The following is an 18,767-nucleotide window of genomic DNA, read 5'->3' as shown; positions in this document are numbered from 1 at the left end:
TGATGTTCTAAAGTGAATTACTGGTAAATAAAAAAGATATGACAAAACCTAAAAATGCTAGAATTAAAAAAAAAAAAGAAAAAAGCTGACCGTTCGGTTTCAGGATAGAGAAGGCATTCCTAAACTTGAAAGAGGAAATAACTCATAAAAGAAACAGTTGATGGACTTGTCTACGTGAAAATGAGATTTCTGACCTTCAAGAAAATAAAGACAGGCTGGGGGAAGGGTGACGTTTATGGCATCACATGTGAAGGCTGTCTTTCCTTACTCTGTTAGAAATTCTTTCACATCATTGAGAAAAGACATGTACCCACTCTAGAAAAGTGGACAGAAAGAAAAGCATAGAACCCCCCACAAAAACCAGGAAGTGACTCACAGGAGAAAAAAATAGAAATGACTTTTAATGTGAAATCATTATTCAAAAAATGTTAATTGAAGCATTTTCACCTATCAAATTTTCAAGATTTAAAAAATATAATAATATACCAAATATTGATGAGAGTACAGGAAAGTGCCTGTTATCATGGAAATATAAATTATTATGGCTTCTCTGGAAGGGAATTTGGTAGTAGTATTAAAATTTTGAAAAATATGCATACCCTTTTTTTTTTTTTTTTTTTTTTGCTGTATGCGGGCCTCTCACCATTGAGGCCTCTCCCGTTGCGGAGCACAGGCTCCAGACGCGCGGGCTCAGCGGCCATGGCTCACGGGCCCAGCCGCTCCACAGCATGTGGGATCTTCCCGGACTGGGGCACGAACCCGCGTCCCCTGCATCGGCAGGCGAACTCTCAACCACTGCGCCACCAGGGAAGCCCTGCATACCCTTTGATTCTGTAATTCCACTTACTGGAATTTATCCTAGGAGAACAATTATGAATGTACACTGAGAATCATGCACGAGATTATTTCTCCCAGTGTATGCAGGAGCATCTAACGTGTCCCAGGCACCATGCCAAACATGTCCGGAGGCAGCTGACATGTGCCAGGCCCTGTGTCAAGTGCCTTCAGGCTAATTCTTGTCTGATTTTCACAACAATTCAATGAGGTATAGGTAAATCATCATCAGCATCCAACAGATATTGATTTCTGAACTAAGACTCAGAGAGGTTAAGTAACTTGCCCAGGATCACACAGCAAAGAAATGGTAGAACTAATTAGCAGTGTCTACAGTGGTGATCTGCTAAGTAATCTGTGATACATTACATAGAAGGAAATAACTATGTGGTCAGTAAAAATTCTGTTAGAAGCAAAATGACATGGGAAGACATTCTTGATTCTGTATGCAAACAAAGGTGCTAAAGATCATAGGGCTGGTCCTAATTCTGTTGGAGTGCATATTTATAATCATAAATGCATGGCATTTGAACCTAAAAATGTTAAGACCGATTATCCCTTCGTGGCAGGATTTGGTTTGAGTTATTTTCTCATTGTGCTTTCGTGCGTGTGTGTATGTGGTTTTTATTTTCCAGTCAACTCAGTTACTTTCTTATAATTAGAAGAATGCTGTCGCTGTTAGTGGATATTTTGATGTCAGTGGCCCAACAATTCAGGGAGTCCCAAAACCACATGGTTTCCAAAATATTTCTGGAGCAGGGAACATTTGAATAATATGCCACAGATGATCATGGGAAAGGCAAAAAATAGTCTTTGGTTTCTAAAATTATACCTCATGTTATTTCTGTTCAAATAGGATTTTGACCAGATTTTGCTTATTGTACATTTTCCCTCTTGCCAGTGAAATGTGGGTTCAGTTCTGCTACAAATAATATTGAAAGGAAGATGCCGAAGGAAAATGAAAGTTCCTTTCCACTTGGGGCAGGTATTCACAAGGCAGGCTATAGGCAAAGGTGACCAATACAGGCCTTCTCTTTGAGTCATGCAATCTGTCTGATAATCTCCTTTAAGCTGTCACCTGCAGGCAGTTAATATTCAGGGAAGGTTGACCTTACTGAAGGTTTGCTCAGTGATCTGCAGGTCCCATATCCTTGAGATGGATCAGATTAGTGCCAAAGAGTTAAGGACAGTACTGTCTTGAATTAAGAGAACACAGAACAGCTCATCAAGGATTCTTAGCTACGTTCTGTAATTCTCAGAGAATCCAAGTCCAAGCCCTCGTATTCTTTTCTCTGGTGCTGCTATCCTTGTATGCTATTTTGTGGTTAAAGGGAGTTTGAAAATATCAGCTTCCTACGTAACTGGTAATAAGTTATTTAAACAGTGACTCTGCTTCCCAGAATTTCTAAGTGATGGAGACATTTTATCCTGTTGACCCGTAGGGAGCCTGTAAACTCTGCCTCCTGAACCCAAAAGAGAAAGCAGAAATACGTGCGAATGATGCAGAATGCTATACTGAACTCAGGCCAGTTCTTCACTCCTGTGAACACAAAATGTCACTGTGATGCACCATCAGGGGGACAGTGTTTTAGGAGGTTCTGGGGCGTCCAGGGCAGAGGTGGGCAGCTTCAGCACAATTCCAGCAACACGGCAGGGGCTCAGGTGTGGATAGCCTGTCACTGGGACCTGGGACTTTAACTTCTTGGAAAAACAACAGCTACGTTTATTTGGCAGCAGCAATAGGCCAGGTCCTAGGATAGGGGCTGTGATAGGTGGTTTCGTTCAATCTAATGCTTATTGTTACTTTTGCTAAAGTAACATATCCAAATCCACAGGACCTAGGACGGAGCCTAAGTTCCACCCCTGGTCTGTGAGATCCCAGAGCGCCCCCTCTCCGTCACCCCGCATCCCCCCTCTGACGTCTGTGAAGAACTCTGTCTTTTGAATCATGGTTTTGACTGCTCGATCATCTTTTCCAAAAGCCAGAGCTTTGCGCCATGCCCTCCCAGCTGGCTTGGTGTGAGCGTGTCCTTTGCTTTTTGCCCCGTGAGGCAGCCCTCACACATTCAGCCCAGACGGGCTCTCTGTCCTGAAAACATGGCCAGTGGCGCTCAGAGGCCACTCACCTGCCTTGTCCACCCAGAGCGCCTGAGGCTCTTGGATACACTGCCTTCCTCCCCTTGACCTCTCAAAGGGTAGAGCGGGGAAGGAAAGAGAGAAAAATACATCACAGGCTGTAAACACGTAGGCAGTGCACACCCTCCACCGGGAGTTCCCGTTCTTTCCCCCAAGGTACGTAAGCGGTGTGAACTTGTCCGGAACTTATTGCACGGATGACTTTCAGAGACCTCTCTGACGCACTTTCATTAATTAATTTTTAGGAGTAGATGGTATAGGCGCACGGTACAAATTGAAAATGTTCACATGGCGTATGCAACAGTAGGCCCCCCAAACAAAGACCCCACCGGTGGCGGGGGCAGCGGGCGGCTTCCTGACAAAGCGAAGCCCCAAATCACGATGCAGTCTCGGCTCTGTGTGTAAATAACCGATACTTTGCCTCCCAGGAGTCCAGATAAGCCCTGTCTCCTCAGAGCCAGGCCGGCATGAGGCATGACCGGCCTCAGCCACGTGCTGACGCAGAAGGCGCCCCTCCTGGCTCTCAGACCCGGTGCGGATCCCCGTCCACATGGAGCGGGGCCGGGGCCCACGGGGACCTCCGCATGGGTCGATCTTTGTTGGGGTCACCTAAATTCATCAGAGCGAATCTAATCGTGTCGGTCCTCACACGATCCAGGGTGTCCAGGGTTTTGATTCCTTTCCTTCTGGGAGGTGCCTGGGCAACTGGGTTAAACTGATCCCCTTCCTCAAGGGAGGGAAGAATGCCAGGCCCCACAGAAGATGTGCCTCTTTTATGACATGTTAGTTACAAAATGTGAGAGGCTGTCCTAGTAACTCTTACCAGGGAAAAGAGTTTTGTGGTCTCCATTGTTACACATAGAAGCAGATGACAACTTTAAGTAACAGGCTTTCAGTAGTAAGTAAACAAATACAAGTGTGTAGACATACCTTCATGAGGAATGTTGGTAGGTAGCTGGGCTTCACCTTTGGGCAGAGAGGATGCCAAGCACCCTGATGACATGTAAGCGTGCAAATTAAACAGCCCCATCAAACGATCTGTCAGAGGGTTTGTATGGACCATAATTAGGAAGGAAACGGATTGACTTGGACCAGGGGTTCTGGGAAGGCTTTTCAGGGTAGAGGATGTTTAGCTAATTGGGGTGATGGTAAGATTTTAAAAAGACAGAAAGAAGAAGGGTGTATCTATAAGAAACAGTGCGACGAAAAATACAAGATGTCTTTTAGGGGACAGTGAGCAAACCAGCTTTTCTGGGATGGGAAATGTGAATACTGAGAAACGAGGGGAACAGTACGTCTCTGGGTGTTTCCAGGTGACCAGAGAGGAATGTTAGGCTGTGTTTTCTTGTGTGTTTAGTTTTCTTTTACATTCATTATGGTTACATGCTGTGGTTAAATATATTATTTCAAAATCCTTATATTAACTCCTAAGGGAAGACATAAAAAGACTGTGCACAAAGGTAATTTGTAGCAGTTTCATAAATGTGCATTCTGCTTTTTAAGATACAGACGTACATTGAAAAGGGCAGAAGGTATATTCAGATATGGATGAAGAGCCGGGTGTCTTGCTCCTCCTCTGGCGGAGGCTCTGGGGTATTTTTCCATGTATCAGAATCAATAGGTCCCTTCATCAGCCCTTTTCCCCAGCCTCCCTGAGTCAGAACAGTGCATGTGTGGAGAGTGTAGCGTGGACGCAGGCCTGCGGGATGTTGTGTCTGGGACCCAGCTGGTTTTGCAACCCCTTCGTTCAGCTTTCCTGACTGTAGAAACCACAGACAGCTTATTCAAGAGAGTCCTTGAATTCTTTTGCGAAGACTAGACTCTTACTAAGCTCAGTTACCTTTGAATCGGTTACTTAAAATAAAAAGGGAATCAAATTTGGTGTGGACGCAGATGTCGACGTGTGCTTTCAGCAGTAGGTCATAGCCGACCGAATTCACTTCTTGCTAAAAGATGGTTCATTTTGCATTTGTCAAAGGGCAATGAATTTATCAAATTAAGTTGCGAATGACCAAAGGCTATTAAAAGATGTATGGTAGAAATCAATGTATCATCTCTCAGATGTTCTTCTTTTTCTTTTATTTTTAAAGAAACTGGAACACTGAAGTTAACATAATGGGCAGGTCTTCAAAGGGGTGTGTGTGTGTGTGTGTGTGTGTGTGTATATGTATCACCTTTGGCCTGACTTTTGATACCTAGAATTCTTTTTTTTAAATTTAATTTTTTATTAAAGTATAGTTGATTTACAATGTTGTGTTAGTTTCTGGTGTGCAGCAAAGTGATTCATATATATATATACACACACATATATATATATATATCCTTTTTCATATTCTTTTCATATTCTTTTCCAACCTAGAATTCTTAAACTCCCATATTACCAAATACTATATGTCTGGACCTGTGTTGTCTGGTTAACATATTTAAAAGATGCAGTTGCATTAGGTAGCAGTAGAAAATGACTTTCTGTTCAGAATGCAGTTTTTGAATTGTATTGTTTATTTTCTTGACTTAATTTAGAACATACGTGTTTAATGTTTTGCAGAGATTTTTAAGCTTACTGGACGACTCAGTGTTTTATATGATTTAAATCAATCATAGCTGTTCATCAGTGAGACTTAAAGTCGTGTGATGTTATTTTGTGCATCCTTTTCATGCCATTCGGTGAACAAGACCCTCCAGTCCCACCCCCATCTCCCAGAAAAACCTGGAAAACAGTCATGTTTTCTTTCCCATCATAGATCGGCGGGTGCAGCAGCCTCACCGTGTTCTGCGTGCGCGACAACAGGCTGACTCGGATCCCTGCGGAGGTGTCACGGGCTGCTGAGCTGCACGTCCTGGACGTGGCAGGGAACAGGTAAGCCCGAGACAAGCAAACGGTCATCCACCCCAGCCTTGGCTGTCTTGCCTTTGCTCCACCTTGTAAAATATATATTTATTGGTCACATTAGCCAGGCCTGGAAGCTCCCAGTCTGGGAGCTGGAGTGATGGAGCCCGATGGAGTGGACAAGGTCAAGGGCGGCCAGAGCTTGTAGTCCTTTAAGGTTACGGTGGGCACGGCCGGACACATGCCTCCCAGATGGCGGTACCGCGATGGAAGGGGGAGGGAGACCTAGGTCTTGGCTTTTATAACTGGCTTCCATATGTCATGGTGGACCTTGGTTTCCTCATCTGAAAAAAGAGCTCCCATGAGTCTGAGCTAGATTTTAGCCAGGGGTCTTGATATGTCCTGCCCATGACTCTGAACCCCCTGACATTGTGAACAAAATTGTATTCAGGGGCTTCCCTGGTGGTGCAGTGGTTGAGAGTCCGCCTGCCGATGCAGGGGACATGGGTTCGTGCCCCGGTCCAGGAGGATCCCACATGCCGCGGAGCAGCTGGGCCCGTGAGCCATGGCCGCTGAGCCTGTGCATCCGGAGCCTGTGCTCCACAACGGGAGAGGCCACAACAGTGAGAGGCCCGTACCGCAAAAAAAAAAACAAAAAAAAACAAAAAAAAACTGTATTCAGGCAATGTCAGAATTGCCAGGTGTTTCATAGTCTAAAAATCCTGACGGGCCACCAGTCAGTGTCCCCAGGGTCACAGCAGCGCCATCTCTCGAGTTCTGGGTCAGAGGTGTGCGGGCTGCTTGCCAGACTCTGGAATGTGGACTAGAGTCATTTCAGCCATTCGGAACCAATTTCATCACTGCGGATGTCACCGCACTCTCCTTCCCCTGAGCCCGCCTACCAGGCTCTTTCCACCTCTGACACCTTCTCTGTTTCCCCACTTTTATCCTTTGGCACTCATGTTCCTCTTTTCTCCAGGAAGCCTCCTCTCTGGGTCTGCATTTCTGAATTACCCTGATGATAATTGCTTGTTTACCTGCATGCAACCCTCCTGAAATTAAAGTTACCTAAAGTTAGATGTGATGGTTTGTGTGTCATTGTGATTTGTCCCTTCAGTACATGCCTGGTGAATATTGGTCAACTGAATGGAAATGTTAAAAATGTTCATTTTGCAGAATGGCTGGCAGGCCACTGCAGAGGGCCTGATATCACGGGCTATGTTGCCAAAAGGAATTTAAAAAATGCTTTTGGGTGTTATATAGTTAGATGGGAGAGAACGTGCTGGACCAGGGGAAGATGATCAGTGCTTCAAAATGGTAAAGGCTAGCGATCCAAAGAGTGTCTGGGGGATTGTGTCCTACGTGATTCGCTGCTCACAGGTCAGGCACGAGCCACCATTTTTCACTCCTGCTAATGGATCGTGGACAGCAGTGCTAAACAAACAGCAGGACTCCGGGGAACCTGGTGATGAGTTATGGCCTCAGGAAACCCTCACCGTTTTAAAGTTGATGCTTTCAGGACATCTTGATAGATTCTTAAGGCCATTCACTGGTGACTGGAAACTCAGAATTAATTTGAGCGGGATGTTGAATTTCTGCTTGGATTAAGCCCAACAGGAGACATGCAGCTTGAGAAGGCCCTTCCCTCCTAACCTCTCCCTACAGCAGTAGAAGCTCAGTGATTCCAGACCCACCCCAGTTCTTGCCACTTTGGGGAGCACGGATTTGCATCACTAATTCTCGAGCAGAAAGATGGCTCTGACCTCTAAAAACTGTTTTTCACACGAGTGAAGACCCCATTCTCAAGTTCTCAGGAGGAGGGGGAAAGTTCGATATTTATTATGCCTGGGCCAGGGTGGAAAAAAACCAATGAAAATGTCGAGTGCCATAGCTGTCATCTGAGTCAGTTAGGTGTGTCATTTAGTCCATTGTATATATAGATGCATAACCAGATTTTAAGCTTATTAAAATATTTAATAACTACTTATTTAAAGTATCAGTAGAGAAACTGATACCCTCCAGGTGAAAAGAGGCTACCATGTTAGCTTTTCAGCTTGCAGAAATGTCACACCATGGGAAGTCTTACCAAATACAACAGAAGTTTCTGCCTCTCCCCCCAAGCATATAAAAATAGCAAACACGGGCTTCCCTGGTGGAGCAGTGGTTGGGAATCCGCCTGCCGGTGTGGGGGATGTGGGTTCGTGCCCCGGTCTTGGAGGATCCCACATGCCGCGGAGCAGCTGGACCCGTGAGCCATGGCTGCTGGGCCTGCACGTCCGGAGCCTGTGCTCCGCGGCGGGAGAGACCACAGCGGTGAGGGGCCCGTGTACCGCCAACAACAACAAAAAATAAATAAATAAAAATAAAAAAAATTAAAGTTAAAAAAAAATAGCAAACGGCACAGGGAGGCTGCATGTCGGTTCCCAGAAACTTTTTTTTGACACGTTTGATAGGAAAATTATAGCAAGGATAACGCTAAAATGCCACTTGGAGACTAAAGCACCAAGCCTTCTGGTACAGTAATAGAGGAGGTGCCTTGTATCAGCAACCACCTATGGGCCCAGAATACAGATGTCCTTAACTCTTAGGTTCTTTCCCATATGACTATCCACCAAGTACACAAAATCGGGTATTGGAGCATCTTCCTCGCAATATTACTCGTACCAAATACTGCAAACCATGGCTGTCAATGGAGAAATAGTTTGTAACTTTGAATTTCATGATCCAAAAAATAAATTAAAAAGCCTAAAAGGTATCACCTTATACCTATTAGGATGGCTTTTTATCAAAAAGACAAGGGGTAACACGTGTTGGTGATGACACAGCAAAAAGGGAACCCTTGTGCAGTGTTGGCAGGAATGTAAGTTGGTGCCTCCACAGTGGAAAACAGTATGGAGTGTTCTCAAGAAATTATAAATAGAAACACCATATGATCCAGCAGTTCAACTTCTGGGTTGAACTTTCCCAAAGGAAAAGAAAACAGGATATCCAAGAGGTATCTGCACTCTCATGTTCATTGCAGCTTTATTCACGGTAGCTAAGATATGGAAATAGCCTAAGCATCCAACAGGTGAATGAATAAAGAAGATGTGTGTGTGTGTGTGAGAGAGAGAGAGAGAGAGAGAGAGAGAGAGTGAGTGTGTACACACATATATACGTGTATATGAAATGGAATATTATTCAGCCATGAGAAAGTCGGAAATCCTGTCATTTATGACAACAAGGATGGAGCTCGAGGGCATTTTGCTAAGTGAAATAAGTTAGACAGACAGATACTGTGCGATCTCATTTTGATGTGACATCTAAACAAGCTGCACTCATGGAAACAGAGAGTGGACTGGTGGTTGCCAGGGGCCAGCGGGTGGGGGAAATTAGGAGATGCCAGTCAAAGGGTACAAATTTCCGGTTAGCAGATGAATAAGTTCTGGGGATCTAATATACAGCATGATGACTGTAGTTAACAACACTGTATTATATCCTCTAAAAGTGCTAGGAGAGTAGATCTTAAATGTTTCCAACATACAGACACATACATACACACACACATACACACACACTATGGTGATTATGTAAGGAGATGGAGATACTAAGCCTACTGAGGTAATCATTTCCCGAAACAGTCATCCCCTCTGTATCCCTGGGGGGATTGGTTCCAGCACCCCCGAGGGTACCAACATGGCAGACGCCCCAGCCCCTTATATAAGATGCCGCAGCATAGTTGGCCCTCCACATCCGCGGGTCCTGCATCCTAAGACACTGAGCACCAACTTTATATATCAAATCAACACATTGTCCACCTCAGATTTACACAGTGGTATATGTCAATTATATCTCAATAAAGCTGGAAAAAATATTAAAAGACAAAACACAACACAACAGTATAGCCAGACTGTGGAATACTGAGCAGCTAGAGAAGTATCTATTTCTCTGCGTTGTGACCCACGATGCCCAGGGCAAAGAGCAAGTGTGGACAGTGCCTGGTGCTCTCATTCCTGTTTTTGTTTTTAAAAAGTCTTACCTATAGAGAACACCAAAATATTAAGTGGCTCCCCTAGAGGAGGGCTGGAAGCTTGAGGTTACAGGAGGCTTTCACTTTAGATATTTTGGTATTGTTTACACTTTAGATATTTTGGTATTGTTTACATTTTTTTCACTGATTATGTTCTCTCTGTGTATCTCTTTAAACATTTTTGAAAACGTTGCTTAAAACGAACAATTCTACTAGGAGGTAACAAACAGATGAAATACTCAGTTGTAAGAAGTATTCAGCCATAGGTTTAGTTAGTATTACATTAATTAGTAGGCCATGTTTAGTTGCTAAGTAAATTTGATAAAGCAACTGCTATCATAGCCAGAGGTGGGGAAGGTCACTTCAGCGGGCTGGTCACCAATGTATCTGGAAACGAAAAGCTCACTGTTTGGTTGTTCATTTGCTTTATTCCTTGTACTGTTGATGTAAATAGTAACCACGGGCTTTTTTTTCTGAGGCGATGTGGTCCTAAATGTAGCACAGAGATGTGTACTAATGGGGCTGCGGCTTCTTTTGTTGATCCTGTAGTGAACAGAAAGTACCAGAATAAACCAAAAATGTATTACTAACTCCCCTGGAAAGCAGATTTTTTAAAAAATCTGTTTTCTGGCTTGTATCTGGGATGGTTCACCCAAGAGAAACAGAGGAGTGTGTGTCTTTCTCCCCCAGGCCGCAGTGAGTCAGCGACGGGGTCGGCCCAGCCCGCAGAGTCTCTGTTTGCAGACTGGGCAGGGAGCAGGGCTTTTTTCCTCTTTGACACTGGGAACACCTCTGTCCATAAGACACGTGTGAACGAGCTCATGTGTGGTGTGTGCTTGGCCGGCAGCGGCCGAATCCAAGCTGGCACGTTGATTCTTTGCAGGAAAACCAGTGTTCTAGACCATGCAGCCGTCTTACCTGGCTTGGTGGCATGTGATTTTAAGACCCGTTGTTGCGGAGTCTAGTAATTTATTTTAGCTTTTATGACATGATTTGCATCCTTAGCAGCTGTTATTTATTATTGATGCCCTGTTTAGCCTTTTGTTTATACCTTTGCTTTAGCATTTATCTGGGAAGCCAGTTATTAGTCTGAGAAGGCACGATGACTGTGTTTTTAGTATCTGTGTGTCATGCCAGCTTTCAAATCTTGATTTATTTTTTCTTTACTCTCTCGAAGGTAGAGATGCTGACTATAGATTTCTTGCCCAAGACGTTGAAACTTGAAACATTCTGGAGGGTATTAGCTTAGTTCCTTTTTAAAAAAGAAATAGGGACAAACTTTCAAAAGAAATTACCCTTTGGTTCAATAAAATGAAAAAGGGTTTGATGTCTTTTAAGCACCCCCCCCCCCAGTGTATTAGGATATCCTTTTTAAAAAGTCCTGTCACATTGTCTGGCAGATACCTGCCTTGTGTCTTTAACTTCCTTGCATTTGAGTATGTGTGTGACAGCCTTTGGGCAGAGGGGGAGATCATTTGTACGCTTATACATATAAGCACAGAGATTTCACTTTCTAGCGCCCTCAAAGAACCAATACCTCAGAATCAGGGGAAGTGGGACTGTGAGTTGCTGTGCCCTCAGACCCCTCCAGGCATCCTCCTGGTATGTGCATGTCACTGCACTGGGTGGATTCTGGGATTTAAAAACACATTTCCCACCCAGTTTGGCTGTCATTGGTGAAATAGTGGCGTGTACAACACACGGAGTCTTTTCAAGGGTCCTTTCACATAGGCAATCCTCATGGCATCGACTTGAGAACCTCACTCCCACGTGGGCACAGTTCCCTGTATTTAACCAATACTACACCCACTGCGTGTGTATGGGATGGGTCAGCCTTGACTGGACTAACTTTTAGGAAAAGAAAATATTTTCTCACCTCCATAACTAGGACATGGGAAGGCTTTTGTGAAATGTATTCATTGTTCTTATAGAAAGTTTGTTAATACGCTGTCTGCATTCTTTGATCATTTCTAACTTCATCTGTTAAATTAACTTAGTTGGTCTGTGCTTACGTTTTACTTGGATTAGTTTTATAATATTGGAGTATAACTGCTTTTTCTAGTTTATTTCCCATAAGTCTGTCAATTCAAAATATGTCGGATAAGTCTGCATTAATCTGTTGGTGAGACATTTAGGCATCTCTCCCATATATGTTAAGTGGAGATAGAGGTACCATTTCACAGAAGAAAGAACCCCAGGAATACACGCTGTCACATAATTTCATATAGAATTAATGGGCCTGAGATTTCTTTTAAGAAAATGTGCCTCCTATTGTAGGTAACAGACTGTGATTAGCTTATTTTTAGCTAACGTATGAAGTCATTTCTAAGATGGAGCTATCCTTTAATCTACGGAGCCATCCTTAGAGTAAAAATACTTGATCAAATATAACCTTAAGTTCTTTAAACCTTAAATTCCTGGTATCTGCAGAGGTTCGGGTGTTTTCAGAGTGAATTAAACTTTTGTAAAGCCTTGGTTTTTACCAGAGCAGCATTTCACCCTTGGCAGTGTTCCATTTGGGGCTGGATAGTTGTTGCGCGGCTGTCCTATGCGTTGTAGGGTATTTAGCAACATCCGGGCCTTGACCCACTAGATGTCAATAGCACCCCCAAAAATGTCTATAGACACTGCCAGGTATCCCCAGGGGCAAAATTGCCCCTAGTTGAGATCCTCTGTTCCAAGCAATCTTCGCCAAGTACCAAGTGCATATGATTTCTGGTGACGGTCGTCACTAAATAGATATAACTGGTTAAATACTTGTACAAACATAGATAGAAAACTAATCTTTAGGTGTCACATTACAATTTTAAAAGTGCTTTATCTCCTTCGAAACTGAAGCAATCTGAGGTGGAAATTAATTATCACGTAGGTGTCTGAGAAGTGGGAGCTTTCAGAAACTTAAAAGTCTAAAATGGAATACCTAAAATAATCTCCCCAGAGAGAGCAAGTGGAGTCCATAAAGAAACACTTTTAATCTTTATTTTAACTGCAATTTAAACTTTGCAGCACCCAAGGCCTCACCTTCCTCACGTCCCGATTTGCCAGGTGCTACTGCGGGCAGGTAACACCATGGTCTTATTCCAGCCCTGCCGGTGAGGCTGTCCCCATTGATTTAGGAATAACTCAGCTTCTGGGTTCTTCCACAATGACACTGGCTTCCCCACTCCCCTGCCCCACCCCGGCCTTTAAATGGAAACTTCCCAAGAGTAAACAGCGTGTGCTGTAATTTCCTTATTTTTTTGCCCGGTGGCCTGGAGGTGCTAATGAGAGAGGTGATGACAGAAAAGGGAAGCACAGTCACCCACTGAAGCGTCCACTGGCAAAGGGTAAATCGAGTATCTTATTATAAACATAATACCTTTTCACATATTGAAACCAATCCCAGGAAGCAGTTTTTATTTTTTTTTTCCTGTTTTGTTTTGGACAAGACTTGATTTAATCACAGATTGTAAGCTCCCCATGTCTCCTTTTGTTTTCATCAAGGCTGTCACACCTGCCTTTATCCCTGACCGCTTTGAAGTTGAAGGCTCTGTGGTTATCAGACAACCAATCCCAGCCCCTGCTCACATTCCAGACGGACACTGACCACACCACCGGGGAGAAGATTCTCACGTGTGTCTTACTTCCTCAGCTGCCTTCTGAACCTGCCTGCCAAGGTAAATTGAAGGACCAGGTTCACTTGGCCCCGAGAATTAGCAGCAGCTAATGCCTGTCCTTAAGGCCTCTCACTCCCACACGGGACTGCGTTGTGTCTTATCTGCCTGCAGACCCAGCCCAGGTGTGAGGTCATTGTGGGTCTTTTCTGGGAAGCTTCCCCTGTATCTCTGCAGAAAAAACGTGCTGCTCATACCCGTGTATCACATGTGATATTCTTAAAACTGCCTTCTGGTTTTGAGTTCTAGCTAAGGCTGAAAATGCAAATACATACTCCTAAAAGAGGTAAGAGTCCCTTAAAATCCAAACAGACAGTTTGGAGGATTAGTGTTGAACATCTCCAGCAAACTGTTTTTAAGGCAGGGAGTTGTTTTGAGTGACTGTACCTTTGTTTTGTAAATTATGTGTGGTTTAAAAAAGCATTCAGGGCTTCCCTGGTGGCGCACTGGTTGAGAATCTGCCTGCTAATGCAGGAGACACGGGTTTGAGCCCTGGTCTGGGAGGATCCCACATGCCGTGGAGCCACTAGGCCTGTGAGCCACAACTACTGAGCCTGCGCGTCTGGAGCCTGTGCTCCGCAACAAGAGAGACCAAGACAGTGAGAGGCCCGCGCACCACGATGAAGAGTGGCCCCTGCTTGCCACAACTAGAGAAAGCCCTCGCAGAGAAACGAAGACCCAACACAGCAAAAATAAATAAATAAATAAATAAACTCCTACCCCCAACATCTTCTAAAAAAAAAAAAAAATGATTACTTAAAAAAAAAACCATTCACACTCATATCACATGACTGTCATAAATCCTTTTCTGGGAGCTGGTTTCGATAGAAAAAAGGGAGAAGAGTCTGGGCGAACGGAGCCACCTTGCCTATCCCAGCCTCGTTAGAGGAGCATTTAAGACCCCAAGAGAACAATGCAGTAGATTGCGTTGCCAAGCAAAGTACTAGATCCAACATGTGCGGCCATATCACGGTCAAGAGGAAGTTTCTGAAGTGAGTGTGTAAAAAAGAATCATGAAAAAGAACTCTATGAATCATGATGACATTCTGGAATGAAATAGTAAATATTGATTTAGCAGATATCTTATGATCTCAAATAGAATTACGCATCCTTGAAAAGAAAGGGCAACCTTGCCAGTCACAGGAACCCTGCTGATGTGGTCTTTGTCCAACAGAGAACCTGCCTCGCTGTGGTGCCCTGGAGAGCTTGGTGAACGATGTGTCCGATGAGGCCTGGAATGAGCGTGCAGTGAACAGAGTCAGCGCAATCCGATTTCTGGAAGATGAAAAGGATGAGGACGATAATGAAACGGTATGGGATTTGAGCTCCTTGGCTTCCACAGACGTTCAAAATTTAAAAGCCTTCCGAGATTGAAAGTGACACCTGATAAAGACCTCTCTTATTTTCAGATAGTCTTTTCTCTGTTCTGCCTTCAGCATTTAAGAATTTTTTTTAGAAGGCAAAACTGGGAGTTTCTAAGGTTCTGATTCACCATGTGTGTATAACGCAAATGAGACTTTGTTTGAATAGTTTGTGGGTGCTTCTTTTTCTTTATTTGTGATAGTTACCCCTCCTGCCCCCACTGCTTTCTTAAAATTGGTTGGGAATTTTTTCTTCTCTGTTGTTCCCAGTGAACTGAGTCTCTCCCTGCCCTCCACCCCCATTTGTAGCCGTACCATGGGGATTCATCCATGTTTCACCACATGGCTTAGCTTGCCTGCTGTCCTCCTGGACTTCTTGCTCACCGTCACGTAACCGGGAGCCTTCACCTTCATGCAGAGAGCTTGTGATCTTGGTAGGATTCCCTTATGGGTTTTCATTCAGAAATCAGGAATAGGTTTGAAAGGACCACTCGGCCCTACTTGCCTCCATCCTCCATATGTGTCTCAGCCATCCAGTTGAGTCAGGGACAACTCTTGGAGTCTTCCTGCAATTTGGCTTTGGCTTCTTAAACTCCTTGCACTAATTGAGATTTTCATAAGCAGAACTCAGAGGGAGTACTTGCAGCCCCCAAGACAAAGGGCAGTTTTTAAATTACTGCCTGGAGTCTTTGTTATTCCAGCTGTCCGCAAGTGGGCTTTTATTCACTTACAGCGGTAGAGGGCAAAGTAGGAATTAGGCATGACAAAATGACTCCAACGTAAATGACTTTATCTCATGACTTCTTAGAGCATGATTATTTCACCAGTTACTCGTTGCCTTAGTACTGCTCCTTTGTTAACCTATCGTAGCTCCTCCTGAAACTCCCGGACTGGCCATTTATAAGATGTAAATGCTGTTTTAGGAGCAGAAGAGCACATAACATGTTAAATAATAAAATTTTAAAAACATTGCCCATACCCTGTCACTTCACTTCCCACCCTGTGGTCTTTATTAGAAAAATATGAACGTTCTTCAGTAGGTCATAAATAAAACACAGCAGCAAAATTAGAAAAGAAGTCCTTTCTCACTTCCCTTTTCCTTCACCTCCCATGCCTCATGGGTTGAAGAAAGCCAGAACTGCTTCAGATAATAGTAGAACATTCTAGGGATTTTCATTTTACAATTTTTTTGACTCCTTTCTCCTTCCTCCCCTCCCCCCACAATTCTATCTCACAAATCTTTTATTTTTTCTTACTGCACGTGGAACTTTGTTCTTATCGTAACACTCATCTCGTATTTTACAAAGTATTCTTTTATTCTGAAAGGAGCCCTTCCATCTTGACTAGGTAAGTTATACTCCACACTTTCACCTTCCCTTAACCACGGGGGAGCAGTTGATAAATGCACGTACCTCCAAAGCAAGCTTTTCAAGCCCACTCTGCCTCTTAACCTCTAGGAAGGGGAGACCTGTGTTGGAAAGCTACCCGGGAAGCTTCGCATTTGAAGGAGTGATGGAGTAAAACCCAAACACTCACCGCGCTCCTTGCTTTTCAGAGAACGCTCCTGAGACGAGCCACGCCCCACCCAGGGGAGCTCAAGAACATGAAAAAGACGGTGGAAAATTTACGGAACGACAGGAACGCTGCTAAAGGACTGGATTCCAACAAAAACGAGGTCAACCACACCATTGACCGCGTGACCACGTCGGTGTAGATGGCGCGTCCACGTCATACCTCCCGAGTCATCCTGCTGCGGAGCCAGCCTGTCCCTGCGTGGAGCCCCCAGAGGCCCTGGCCTCCACCGGACCCCGCACCGGTCCCCACCCACGTGTCGGGATGCTGCGCCCCCAGGAAGTGCCTTACTCTGATCCGGCAGCCAGTCACTGTACCCACCCGTGGTCTCCGGCCTGATTTTTTTTTTTTTTTCTAAATTTCAGTTGTTTGTAATAAGTAGAATACACTACTGACAACATCTGACCTTTGTTTTTGTCTTGTGTTGGGGTCAGGGAGAGCAGGAAGGGGAATTTTGATCCTCCTCCCTCCCATAAAGTGCTGGGACATTGTGAATCCAAGTTCTCTTGGACCTACTGATGAGAGAGAGTTTTATGTATGGGGGAAAAATTGATACTTTTTTAAACCCTTTTTGGCAGCTCAGATGGTGTACATTTAAACATTTTGTATAGATATTTCATAACAAAATAATATGTATTTCTTTTTGTGATTTTATCTTGGAAACGGTACGTGCAGGAAAAAAACAACAACCACCAGTCCTAAAGTATTTGTTTTTATTTGTACCATCCACTTGTGCCTTACTGTAGCCTGTGTCCTGTCAAACCAGTTGTCACAATGGCATCTTTGAGCAGAGAGGAGGCTGGAAAGGTGGTACTTTGAAAGCAATGTTGGATTTTAATCAGTAATCTACCAGGTGGATTTGTTTTTAACCAAAAAGAAGAGTTACCACCAATTCGTAAATTACACCAGTTGATTTTTTTTTAAGATGAACCAAAGGATTAGACTGCTAATATTTCATTTCTTTTACAGTCTGACTTTTTCATGAATGAGTCTCTTAGGATGAGTGTTGTGTCTGCTTGTACCTACTCAGAAGGTATGTGCCATTTGTAAAATAAAACAGAGCAGAAAAGCACAAAAAGAAAAAAAGGCTCAGAAATTCAGTGGGGAAATGCATTATGTACTATTAAAGAAAGTATGGTTTTTACTGAAGAAAGCTTTCAAAGTTTTATATCGAGATATAAAACCACAATAAAGCAGAATAACCTACAACCCCATTAGAAACGTTGCTGTCTTTATAAGTGCAATTTAATTTGTAAATAGAGTTTGGATCAAAGTATAACAAAATATTGCTTCAAGTTTTCATTTTAAGTCTGCTAATTTAAGGGGTCTGGGGGTATGTTTTGGTGCGTTTCTGTTGGTTTCTTTTTTCAAATTTTGTACGATGTGATAAAAGAGGAATGAAGCGAAGACACAGCCTGTCCCTGTGTGGTGTTTAGGAAAATCATGCTGTTGGTGGCGTCTTTTTATTCTTTCCATGAAATAAAGTCACCCTGGACATGAGCCATTACAGCTTTTGAAAGTTGATTTCTCCTCGTATGTTCAAATGATAGAAGGCAGCCGAGTTCTTTAGGAATGCCCTCCCTTTCCTCAAATACCTGAGCCGCCGGTGGTTTTATGCTAACCTCCTGTGGGTCTGAGTACCCCTTCCTCCCACCTGAGGCGGAGCCCAGCATCGCCTTCAAGTCTGGCTCCTCACCTTGGGTTGGGGCTGTCTGGCCAGTGAGACTCCTTAGAAACCTGCTTTCAACCAACCAACTGCGATACCTTCTTTTACTACCAGGAGTTTCACTTTGCTTTTTCGGTTGTTTGTACGTGCGTGTACATTTCTAAGACTGCTGACTTGAAAGCACGTGGCACATAAGTGGTTTTCGGCTTCTCAGTTTTATCTCTCGTTTCCTCATCTGTGGGCACCCCTTTCCTTTTCTCCATTTTAAGATTCCGGCATACTCGGTTTTGTTTTGCAAAGATGATGCCACAGACTCCTGGGCTGATAAGAGCAGCAGATCGGCTTTATTTAAGGAGAGTTTTCTTGACCCTGAAGAACGGATACAACTTCCCTGGTATTTTGTTCGTTTGTCTTCATATAAAACCCACCCTTTACTACTCAGTTCACCATGGCTTCGGTGGAATAGAGGTGGACAGAATAGTGTGTGTGTTTGAATTTTTCTAGAAAATTCTATGTACCTAATTACTTGTTTCCTTTGGCCTGTCTCTTCTACTTAACATTCACTTGGGGTTTTTTGCTTTGTTTTGCTTTTTGTTTTCAGTCTTGGGATTAGTTTCCTCCCCCTTCCTTGAGCAGGAAAAGTCACCTTCACCTTAGTCGTTTATTCTGGGTGACACTACGATGCTCTTACCCTCCGGATGCTGGGACA

The 18,767-nt window shown here is 43.8% G+C and overlaps 1 protein-coding gene across 2 annotated transcripts in view; it reads left to right on the top strand.

Annotated features, from left to right (window-relative positions):
• Positions 1 to 17,892, top strand: part of LRRC1 (leucine rich repeat containing 1) — a 129,520-nt gene extending 111,628 nt beyond the window's left edge. For both annotated transcript variants that reach the window (XM_082638175.1, XM_082638176.1), the window contains 4 exons: positions 5,712 to 5,827; positions 13,290 to 13,462; positions 14,634 to 14,770; positions 16,376 to 17,892. In XM_082638175.1, the coding sequence (XP_082494301.1) occupies positions 5,712 to 5,827; positions 13,290 to 13,462; positions 14,634 to 14,770; positions 16,376 to 16,534 (585 nt within the window). In that variant the 3' untranslated portion in view covers positions 16,535 to 17,892. The remainder of the gene's footprint in view (positions 1 to 5,711; positions 5,828 to 13,289; positions 13,463 to 14,633; positions 14,771 to 16,375) is intronic.
• Positions 17,893 to 18,767: the final 875 nt, after the last annotated feature.

This window comes from Mesoplodon mirus, assembly GCF_964341445.2.
Source record: "Mesoplodon mirus genome assembly, chromosome: 12".
NCBI lineage: Eukaryota > Metazoa > Chordata > Mammalia > Artiodactyla > Ziphiidae > Mesoplodon > Mesoplodon mirus.
This window is presented reverse-complemented; position numbering and strand designations above follow the sequence as displayed.